At 36.0% G+C, this 12,162-nt stretch overlaps 1 protein-coding gene across 12 annotated transcripts in view; it reads right to left on the reverse strand.

The window, feature by feature from the left end:
* The window catches only part of RYR3 (ryanodine receptor 3), an 833,777-nt gene that overhangs the window by 467,856 nt on the left and 353,759 nt on the right, over window positions 1-12,162 (reverse strand). For all 12 annotated transcript variants that reach the window (XM_074235022.1, XM_074235021.1, XM_074235020.1 and 9 more), the window contains 3 exons: window positions 7,080-7,253; window positions 3,241-3,362; window positions 34-202 (listed from right to left, as the gene is read on the reverse strand). In XM_074235022.1, the coding sequence (XP_074091123.1) occupies window positions 34-202; window positions 3,241-3,362; window positions 7,080-7,253 (465 nt within the window). The remainder of the gene's footprint in view (window positions 1-33; window positions 203-3,240; window positions 3,363-7,079; window positions 7,254-12,162) is intronic.

A 12,162-nucleotide genomic window follows, 5' to 3' on the forward strand; every position in this document is an offset into this window, starting at 1 on the left:
AAAACAATCTAAAGCTTTGCATTTAAAACTTACCTCTTCTTTAAACAGATTCTGTCTATTTTTGAGTGACCGGAGCTTGTTTTGCTTATCTTCATGTTGCATCTCTTCCTCTGGAGGTTTAAAGTAGGTTATCAGATCTTGCAATGTCTGAAGGACTTCCTCTATTGGCAGAGTGATGGGTGCAGAAGTTCGATTGTTTCCACTAATAAAACACGAATTCATTTAACTTCTCTGTGCCCTGTCTTTCACAGGGCAAAGACGATCATTTCTCTTAGGGTTATTAGCAGGTCCCTGACTAATTAAAACAATTCAGTTTGGGAACCAAAGGGTAATCAGAAATAAATATGTATATTTGGCTTATAAGCTATTTTATTCTACTTATGCAAACTATTATCAATATACTCAATAGTTAATAACAGCTATGAATTTCCAGTGCCTTACATGCAATAATTGCTGAATAAAATTTGAAAGATGATCAATATAGGACATCATGAGAAAATGGCATTCAACTAATGGATTAAAATAAAACTCACTTTTCAGAGATATCATTTCATTAACCATGGAAGTCCTAAAATTTTTATAGAAGTAAACCTATGGTCTTTTTTTTCCTTTTAAAGAATCAGCTTATCTTTTTTCTTTTATTTTTATTAATGTCTCCTTTGATTTTTAGAATTTCCATTATGTTGTTTAATAGGGGATTTTTAATATATCTTTTCTAATTTTTATACTTGCATGCCAGATTCATAGATCTGCTTTTTCTCTTTTATTGATGTGCATATTTAGAGACATAAAATTTCTACTATGTACTGCTTTGGCTGCATTCCACAAATTTTTAGAATGCTGTCTTCTTGTTGCCATTGTCTTTAATGAAATCACTAATTGTTTCAATGAATTGTTCTTTCATCCATTCGTTTTTTAGCTTTAGGTTAGTTTCCAATTAGCCTTTAATCTATGTTTCTGCAGTCCATTATTAAATGTAATTTTTATTAAATTATGGTTGAAAAAAGAGTGCATTTAATATTTTTGGTTTTCTATACTTAGTTGTGAGATTTTTAATGCCCTAATGCAAAATCAATCCCTGTGAAGGTGCCATGTTCTGCTAAAAAAGAATAAAAGTATAACTTTTTCTATTCCTATTCAGATTTCTCCAAATAGCTATTGTACTTAATTTTTCTAAGGTCCTTTGCTATTATAATTTTACTATTTCCATTTGTATTTATTTAACTTTTACTTTAAGAATTTGATTGCTATGCCATTTAGTACACATAGTTTGGTCTGTTCTTTCTTCTTTGTCTATGGCTTCTTTCAGCAAGATAGAATTCCCCTGCTTATCCTTTTTAATTAGGTCTATTTTTGCTTTGCTTTGACTGAGGTTCTGATTGCTACCCCTATCTTTTTAACTTCAACTGAAGCATAATAGATTCTGCTCTAGCCCCTTATTTCCACTCTTTTCCTCTCTGTTTCAAATGTGTTTACTGAAAGTAACATATTGTTGGATTCAGGTTTCTAATTCATTTTGGTCTCCAGTTCTGTCATGGCTATTTCATTCCATTTGCATTCATAGAAATGATTATTAACTATGTATTTTCCTCCATTCTATTTTCTTCTATTTATTCTTCCCTTTCTCTTTTTATCTGCCACTGCAGTCTTTTATCTATTCTCCCTTTTACCATTTCTATTACTATTTGAGTATGTCTGAAGCAATTTAAATGTGAGGAAGATTTAGGCATTGCGTAGCTTTAACCTCTCACCATTTTTCTGTCCACTGTAAAAGCTTTCTTGCAGGTCTCTTTTAACATGAGAGAATTTTCCCTATTCTTCCTTTCTTGCGAGGCAACCCTCTTGCTCATTTTTCCATCAGCCCAACATAATTGACTCATTTCTATACCCTCTTTTTATGTAGAATCCTATAAATAAAATATTCCAAGCCCTCCACTCCTTTAAGTGATAATTGCTAAATCACACACAGTTCTGAATACCCACAATATTTGAATGGTTTCTTTCTTGCTGTTTAAAGTATTGTTTCTATTGGCCAAAATCCCTAAGAATCATCCCTTCACAGATTGATTTTTTTCTTTTGACTATGCAAAAAAGGTTTTTTTTTGTTTCACTTTTTTCTTACCTGCTGTAATCACTGACTGGGCATTGCCCCAGTCAAATAGAAACCTATTAAAGTCCTTAGCTTAAAACTGCCAGAGTTTTCCATTGCACCCAGGGCCATCTCCAAACCTCCTAATTCACACTGTGACCCTGGACTCCAGATGACTCTGAAGGAGAAAGTGAGTCGATGCTTTGTGCAGCCCTCCCTCACAAATACAATTCCCTTGTATGTGATGGCATCACCTCCCTGTCCTTGAAGAATGAAGGACAAACAAGAAAAACAACAAAGGAATGGGGATAAGGGACACTTGCTTACAGCCATGGAGAGAGAGAGTGGCAAAGGTAACTCTCAACTTTTAGTTCCGTTCTTTTGACTATGCAAAAGAAGCAATTTTTTTACTTCATTTATTTCTTACAACCTTAAACATTGAATGAGCATTGCCTTAATCAAACTGAGGCCTATTAAAGTCACTAGGGAGAAAAATCAAAGAAATAAAAATAACTTTTCACTTTATATATATGTAATTTTACTCATATGTACACAGTTTCCCTAAAGCAAAATAATGATTGGAATTTTTGGGAAACAGCAATTGGTTTCAAGGAAGATGAATTTGCCATAAGACAAGGAAAAAATATAGATTTTCTAGGGGATGAGAGAGTAGAGAGTTCAGTTACTAACTCCATAGAATCCCAGCATTACTCTGGCAACAGAAGATTTATAAAGCTAATCTGATTTAATCCAAGTTTAGCAAAAATTCTGAATGATAAAACACATCTTTGCAAATCCATTCATAGCATAATAGAGCTTTCTCCTCTGTAAGATCAAAGGAAATGAATTTAGTGAGACTTGAAGTTTGTCAGCCTGGAGCCAAAGTCCACTTAATTTCATTTGCAAGTGAAACACATTGGTCAACAGAATATCTAGCATTTTGAATGACCCATCACATTAAAAGCAGGCAGTTGTGAGGGGGAAAAGTAGTGCCTAGGGAAAGTCCCAAATGTGAACAGGATATTCAGTGACCTAGCTTTCTATTTTAGGATACCTGTATTGATGTTTAGTTGTTTCCTGTCATGCTTTTAGACATTTAATGGTAAAAGAATGCCCTGTGACCAATGTCAATGGAAAAACCATTCATTTACCTTATAAATTGGCTAAATAAAGATGTTGTGTTCCGGATGATCCGAGCAGCCTGGGACTCCTCATGTTGACATCTTTGAAGTGTTAAGCCATCATCCATGTGACCCTCTTGATGGACTATAACCTGCATAGACAGGTAAATGACTGTCAATTCCACTGGGTCATATACCATTCTCTAAACTGACCAGCAAATATTATTTGCATAAATCTCTCTCTTTCATCACTCCCTTCTAAACTTCAAACTTCCTACTTCAAACTTCAAACCTAAAGTATTAACACAGTTGATTAGGGTCTATTTACTCACTTACTCACTGCGATGGTTTAGTTTGGAATTGTTGGACCTAATAAGTACATTGAAAAGGGAAAAATATATATCTCACAAATCCATGGATTTTCTTTTAACCTGGATGCATAGTCTCTGTAAACCTTAAAGCATTACATATGAATTATTGTTGCTATTGTTTTTGCTAGCATTATTACTTTTTCTGGAAAATAGGATTATAACTTTATTCCCCAGAAATATATCATCAGAATTAGAAGGAAAATTTAAAACAAAACTCTCTACTGGGATCATAGACCTGAATTACATGTACTACAGAGTGATTATAAATCTTAGATATGATTGGATTCTGAATCAGAAAACCTAAGCATCAGCAGAAGACAGACAGAATATCTTTTTTTAATGGTAATGAAGGATGGAACAAAGAAAAACATAAAGGCCAAAATTTTTTATCACCATTGACAACCTCTAATATTTATCAATGGTCACTGGGTATGCTGAAATCCTAGAGAGGGAAGATTAACATTTGTGGAAGTCTTGGCATTATTAATAAGGCACAAAAATCCTGGTTTTGGGAGAAGCCAACCCTCCTCTTCCTGGGCATACCTCCTAGTAGATATGACTGATATCCAGCCCCAGCCTCATTTGAGGGCCATTCTCTACCCTGCTGGACAAGTAGTTTTTCAGATCTTGCCTTTTGGTAATGGCATTTATAAGGATCCAGTTCCAACACTCCATCTTGGGGGGGGGGGTCTGATTCTCTAGTCAACTCCTCCCCCCAATAGACATCTGTATAATCAAAAAACTTAGAGAAATATTATTAAGTGTGTATGTTAACCTGATTCAGTTTTCTTCTTTCTTGAGGTCAAACTATGAAGGTTAGGATTTGTCCCTTATTAGGACAAACATTGATGGTTAACACATATTTAATCTAATTTTTATATTTTAGATCAAATTCATGGACAGCAGTTATGTGATTTTTTTGCCTTTTTGAGGGGCTAGAAATGAGGTGGGGATCAACAGTTGACTACCCTGTTCTCCCTGTTATAAAACTGGCTAACCACATATCTGTAAGACTGTTTAATGAAAAGACACATTGGCATTTATTGATATTTAATTTTTTTAATAGTAACAAAGGAAAAAAGTAAACTGGTATAGATCTCAAAGACATATGTGTCAGTATATAAAACGAGTTGCCTAATAAATAAAATTCATTTAAAGAAGCATCCTCTTTTGTCTTAGGAACCAAATAAATATCTTACTAGATCAGACTTTGTAAAATTCCACTTCTCTATTTTCTCAACACATGACCTACTACAATAAATTCAAGAAAGAAGAATACCAATTTGCAAAGGCTTGGGCCTCTTTCTTAATCTAAAAGCTTATGTTCTTTCATGTTTGAAGGTTCAGGTAAGGATTTGTCCATATCATTTGATTTACCAGTTGCTACAAAGTATTATTCTGCTTAGCAACTCCCAACAACTGCTTAATGATGTTGCATTTAGAATTGGAAATACATTGATAGTCCATGTATACTAGTAGATTTCTTTTGGCAACCGTCCCAGATCTCTGGTCCCTAAAGATCAGAGTTTCTCAAATTTTACTACTTCAGTTAATACATTCAAACCAACTAGCAAAACAAGAGTATAACAGGCACAGGGAAAATTCAGTTCTTTAAACTATTACAAGTCCTGTTGATCTTAGAGGCAAAGTTTATATGTATGTATACATGATGTATATGCATGTATGTACACACATTTAAAGAGAATTCACAGGGGTGGCTAGGTGGCACAGTGGATAAAGCACTGGCCCTGGAGTCAGGAGTACCTGGATTCAAATCCGGTCTCAGACACTTAATAATTACCTAGCTGTGTGGCCTTGGGCAAGCCACTTAACTCTATTTGCCTTGCAAAAAAACCCCTAAAAAATAAAGAGAATTCACTTGTATGTCATATACATGTATGTACATACATTTATGTGTGTATTGCTTTCTAGAAGGGGCTATGTGACTCAGGGTTAAATCTCATCTTTATAGAGAAAAGACCAAGATAAAATCTTATAGTAATTAAAGATTACTCAGTTTTAGCTCAGTTAACTTCTAACTACACAGGTTAATTCAGTGTTTAGTTTTTGCCTATAGATGAATTTATATAAAGACATAATGTGTATAAATATGACCTCATTAATGGGATTCTATAATTTTATAGTTTATCAACTTTTAGTTCTTTTCCAGCATTGTTTGTTTTTGTTTTGTTTTGTTTTGTTTTGTTTGTTTTTTTCTCGATAAAGAAGTTCCTTAAACCATTTCAACATCTTCACAATTCTCTATACTTTCCCAGCTTTATTGTATCTTTCTTGAAATGGAGGGACCAGAACTTCAGATAGTTTTAGAAACATGAGCATAAGGGACAATTAGATGGAACAGTGGATAGAGTACTGGATCCTGGAGTCAGGAGAACCTAAGTCCAAATCCTACCCTTGGGTAAATCACTTAACCCCATTTATTGTATTGTAAAAATTTAAAAAAAAACGACACAAGCATATGATGTTTTTATGTGTGTGTGTATATATGTATGTACATATTTTGTGTGTATCAGTATCTATATTTGCAACTTTCTTTTAGTTCCCAGTTGGTCTTCCAAAAATAAAACCTCAAATTTTCAGTGTTTGCTCCCTTCTGAAAATCAAAAGATGGTCTTAGACAGAAAATAGCTGTCTGAAGAAGAGGTTGATATTTGTATCTAGGTCACTTTCCTTACTGATGACAGACTAAAGTAAAATATTCAAAGCTGGGGAAAAAGTTTTGTAATATATCACTCCTCCTCCTTATTGAATGTCTATATCTTATCCATTATAGATTTTATCTTTCTTACATTCTCAATGGGAATTCTTAATTCCTTTTAAAGGAGTAGAAGAGAGTTTGGAACTCAAAATAAAATAAAAATAAATTTAAATGAAAATCTGTACTTATGGATTGATGCTATTATAAAATCTATTGTTTTCTATATGTATGTCTTATTTAACCTTTATTTTTCTTTAAATAAATGAAAAGGCAACTCTATTGACAGAAATGATGGAGTATATAATTGTAAAATAATAACTCACTTTTAGAACATTTAAAATAGACTTTTGAAAGAATTATGTGACTTTTTTGGTGGTGGGACTGGTAGTAGGGTTAGGGGATAGATATTTTACATTCTTTTTTTTTTTAGGTTTTTTTTTTTTTTTTTTTTTGGAAAGCAGTGGGGTTAAGTGGCTTGCCCAAGGCCACACAGCCAGGTAATTATTAAGTGGATCTGAACTCAGGTACTCCTGACTCCAGGGCCAGTGCTCTATCAACTATGCCACCTAGCTGCCCGATATTTTACATTCTTAAACGTGTTTTAAGACAAAAATAAAATCTTAAGGAAATATTAATGCTAGGGTAAGTACAAAAAATTAGGCAAAATTATAGAGTAATGTGTAATTGACACTGCAAATGTTTCATGATGTTAATTAATTTCTATTACTCAAATGTTTCTAAGGTAAGGTAGTAAATATATAGATGTTGAAAGTGCTCACCTTTCTTTTCAGTGGGCCAAGGCGTGATGTCTTGGCATCTTGTGCTTTGTAGGTCAGCCACAGACCACTAGCTATATGCTGGACAAAGCATATGGAATCTCCATACTTTATTTCTGCAATTCCCATGCCTTCAATATCCCGCTTATGACTTGAATCCAATTTTTCCTTGATTTCCTAATTAACAACAACCCCCCCAAAAGCAAAAGGTTACTTTTCAATATATCATTACCAGGAGGGGTGGAGCCAAGATGGTGACAGAAGAGCCTTTTTTAGGTGCTCTCTCTCTATAATATTGCAAAACTTATAAAATAGGGACTCTAATTAAATTTTTGAGAGACAGAACCAACAGAGGGATCCAGTGAGGCAATTCTCCAGCCCAAGGTAACCTGGAAAAGATTGTAAAGACTCCACTACACGAGGTTAGAGTCCAGAGTGAAGGAACTTCAGTGTCCAGGAGGCAGCCCCAGGGTGCCTGGCAGTGGGGGCAGTTTCCTGACCTACACCCTGGGGAGCACTGGGAACAACTTGGAAGATCAGTGGGGGGACCTCTGCCAGAGTGAGCAGGTGAAGTCCAGTCCTCAAGGCACTCCGTGAGCAATGTGGCCAGGGCAGCCCAGATCCAAGAACCAGAAGCAGGCAGAGCCAGTAAGCAGGAGCCCCCAGGCAACTGAGCCTTGAGTGCTCAGCTTACCAAAAGGAGGGGAGTGGAGTGGAATGGAGTGGAGAGAAATTTCTGAGATTTGTCCTCTATACCTGGAATAGGACTCTGGGGTTATGACCACATTCAGATCCTGATCACAGTCTAGGACCCCCATAGAACAGCAGGCCCCCTCCCCCAGGCCTGTGGCAGAGGGGTACAGCTTGTGATCATTCATAGACCAGGAGGGAAGACAGAGCCTCACATGTGGAGATTCTTGTGTGTGGGGGTGTCACAATAATACTCTAAAGCTCAGGAAACACTCCAAAACCAGGCACAGGCTGGGGAAATGAGTAAAAAAAAGAGAAAAAAGAGGAACACCATTGAGAAATACATTGTCTATGATCCCAAGAAGGATCAACATACTCAATCTGAAGATGAGGAAGTACAAGCTCCTGCATCTAAAGACTCCAAGAAAAATGGAAATTGGGCTCAGGCTATGACAGAGCTCAAAAAAGATTTTGAAAATCAAGTAAGGGAGATAGAATAAAAATTGGGAAAAGAAAGGAGAGAGATGCAGGAAAAATATGAAAAAGAAGTCAGCAGCTTAGTCAAGGAGGTCCAAAAAAATGCTGAAGAAAATAACATGTCAAAAACCAGCATAGGTCAAATGGATAAAACAGTTCAAAAATTATTGAGGAGAAGAATGCTTTAAAAAGCAGAATTAGCCAGATGGAAAAAAGAGATAAGAAAGCTCTCTGAGGAAAACAAATCCTTCAGGTGTAGAATGGAACTATAGGAAGCCGCAGACTTTACAAGAAGTCAAGAAAAAATACTTCAAAAACCAAAAGAATGAAAAATTAGAAGAAAATATGAAACATCTCATTGAAAAAACAACTGATCTGGAAAACAGATTCAGGAAAAATAATTCAAAAATTATTGGGATACCTGAAAGTCATGATCAGGGAAAGAGCCTTGACATCATTTTTAAAGAGTTATTACAGGAAAATTGCCCAGATATCCTACAAGCAGAGGGCAAAATAGAAATTGAGAGAATCCACTGATATCCCCTGGAAAGAGATCCTAAATAAAAACCAACCCCCAGGAATATTATAGCCAAGTTCCAGAACTCCCAAGTCAAAGAGAAAATATTACAAGCAGTCAGAAGGACACAATTCAAATATAGTGGAGCTGCAGTCAGGATCACACAGGACTTAGCAACAACTGCATTAAAAGCTCATAGGGCTTGGAATATAATATTCTGGAAGGCAAAACAGCTTGGAATGCAACCAAGAATCAATTACCGCACAAAACTGAATGTCTTCTTCTAGGGAAAAAGATGGACTTTCAATGAATCTGGGGAATTTCAAATGTTCCTGTTAAAATGGCCAGAGCTGAACAGAAAGTTTGATCTTCAAATACAGGACTCAGGTGAAGCATAGAGAGTGGAGAAGAAGGGTAAAATATGAGGGACTTAATGATGATGAACTACATGTATTCCTGCATAGAAAAATGATACTGATAATACTCATAAGAAACTTCTCATTTAATAGAGCATGTAGAAGGAGCTTTTATAGATGAAGCACAGGAGAGAGCTGAATTTGAAGATATAATATATTGTAAAAAATGGAGTCAGTGGCTAAAAGGGAAATGTAATAGGAGTAAGAGAAAGGAGAGGTGGAATAGGTTAAGATATTTCATATAATAAGATTTTTTATTACAATGAGCTATTGCAATGATATGGAAGGTGGAAGGTGAGGGGGAATGAGGGCACCTTCATTCTCATCAAAGATGACTTGGAGAAGAAACAGCACATACACTCAATGGGGTATAGACATCTAGAGTAAGAAGGAGAGAAGGAGGACAGGGGGAAGGGGGTGATGTCAGTGATGGAGGACAGGGTGGACCATGGGGGAGAGTGGTCAGATATAACACCTTTTCTTTTTTAGTTCTTGCAAGTGGCTGGGATTGGATGGTCTGTTCGGGACCACAGGGTCAGGTGGTTGCTGTGTCTTAGGAGTGGTATGTGAGCTCGGGGCCTCTTGGCCCCAGGGCAAGTGATCAGTCTGCTGCTGTGCCAATTATCTACCCTACAGCACATTTTAGAAGAAGGACAGAGTGAAAGGAGAGAGAAACTATAGTGTATGGTAGTGGGGAAGTACAAATGCAGGGAGTTGCGATCAGTAATGGCAACAGTGGAGAAATATGGAAGTAGCTTTTGTGATGGACTTATCCTAAATAATGTGATCCACCCATGACAGAGCTGGTGGTGTTGGAATAGAGAATGAAGCACAATTTATTATTATTATTATTATTATTATTATTATTATTATTTTGGGGGGAGGTTTGCAGGGCAAATGGGGTTGGGTGGCCTGCCCAGGGCCACACAGCTGGGTGATTGTTGGCTGTCTGAGGCTGGATTTGAACCTGGGTGCTACTGACTCTAGGGTCAGAACTCTGTCCACTGCACCACCTGGCCACTGCTATCATCATCATCATCATCATCATCATCATCATCATCATCATCATCATCATCATCATTATTACTGTTGTTATTTTATTTTGTTTTTTGTTTTTTTTGCAGGGCAATGGGGTTGGGTTGGCTTGCCCAAAGTCACACAGCTGGGTGATTGTTGGGTGTCTGGGGCTGGATTTGGGCTTGGGTGCTCCTGATTTCAGGGTTGGTGCTCCATCCACTGTGCCACCTAGCTGCCCCTATTATTATTTTTTTAATTTTAATTTTAATTTTTACCTCTTTTCTTTACTTTATTGTTCATGAGTGTCTATGTTTTTTTTGGGAGGAGGTATCATGTTTACTCTTAAGAATATTTTAGTAATGTATAAAAGCATCATTTGCACAAAAATAAATATACTAAAAATTACTAGATAATATATAAATCTGGAAATTAAATTATGACTAGATAGAAATAATTATTCCAAAAGCCAAAAGTTTCTGAAATGACTACTTTGCATTTAACTCCTCAGTCCTTGAATAGCCTGATTTCTACCTAAGCAACAAAGGTGGCTTCCTAATTTTATGTATGCATCTATTCAGTTAAAAAAAAACAATAAATGTGAAGCAGAGTAGTTATAATTGAAAGAGCACTGGTTTAGTAATGAGAGGAGCTAGGTTCAGATTTCAATTCTGTTACTCATTAATTTTGTGACCCTTAGAATCATTGGGTCTCAGTTTCTACACCTCTAAAAGGAGGGGGTTGGACTAGATGACTTCTAATATTCCTTATAGTTATTCTCACAGGTTAAAACAAGGCTTGGTATAGAGGAAGCTCTTAATATATGTTTTTCATTCATTCATATGCAATACATTTTATCAAGGATTTACAATCTAGCAGGTAGAGGTATGCTAGTATACAGAAAAAAAACATAGATTGGCACATAATCAATTCTACTAAGTAAATGAAAGGGAGGAAATAAACATTTATATGGCACTTGCTCTGTGTTAGGCAATATGCTAAGTTCTTGACAAATATCTAATTTGATCCTCAAAATAGCCCTGTGAGGTAGGTGCTATTAACTTTGTTTTACAGTCAGGAAATGATCTAAAATGAGGCAAACAGAAGTGAAGTGACTTATCTAGTTCACCTAGCTAAAAAAGTTTCTAAGATGAGATTAGAATTCAGATCATAATGACTATAGGATCAGTACTCTATCGATTTACCCCATCTCCAAATATGAAATGCATATAAGTTTAAAAAATTCAATTACTGTTAGGCATAAGGGTGAAATCAGTTACAATCCCTAACAACCATATTTAATGTTATTTCTGTGAGAGAATGATTCCAAGTTTAAACTTGGAACATGTTTATGTTTCCCTTGAATTTGGATTAAATCTTGAATCCCACATCATTTGCTTTCACTGTTGATGTGAATTTATGCAAGTCACTTAAAGTCTGAATCTCAGTTTCCTCACATATAAAATGAAGAGATGGGGCCAGAATGATCCTTTTCCTTTGGTCCTCTCTTACTCTTTCTTTCTTAAAGCTTACTACCAGGAACTCCTCAGCATGGAGAATGCCAACAATGAATGGGTAAAAGAAGCTTGAGGAGCTAGTAAAGGGAAAAAAAGAAGGAACAGTTAGAGAGGTAAGAGAAAAATGTAGATCATGAAATGCTAAGAAATGGAAAGAGATCTAAAGAGCTTTATGAAGGAAGAAATGGTCAACTAATTGGGTCAACTGCTATAAAGAGATAAAACAAAATGAAAACTTTCCTAATCTTTCCCTCATTAGGACTGGTATGGGTAGAAGAACTGTTAGAGATTGTGTGAGTAGAGCAGGGTAAGATCTCAAGTCAAGGTATACCCATAGGGAAAATTTTCTGTCTGGGTTTACTCCTTGTCACCCCCTCCTTTTTTCCCCCTTATAAGTCTCAACCAGCTTGGTCTGACAGTTTCTTATCCCTCTTGTTTCTGACCAGACCCCAAAT

This window comes from Macrotis lagotis, chromosome 4 (genome assembly GCF_037893015.1).
Source record: "Macrotis lagotis isolate mMagLag1 chromosome 4, bilby.v1.9.chrom.fasta, whole genome shotgun sequence".
Lineage (NCBI taxonomy): Eukaryota > Metazoa > Chordata > Mammalia > Peramelemorphia > Peramelidae > Macrotis > Macrotis lagotis.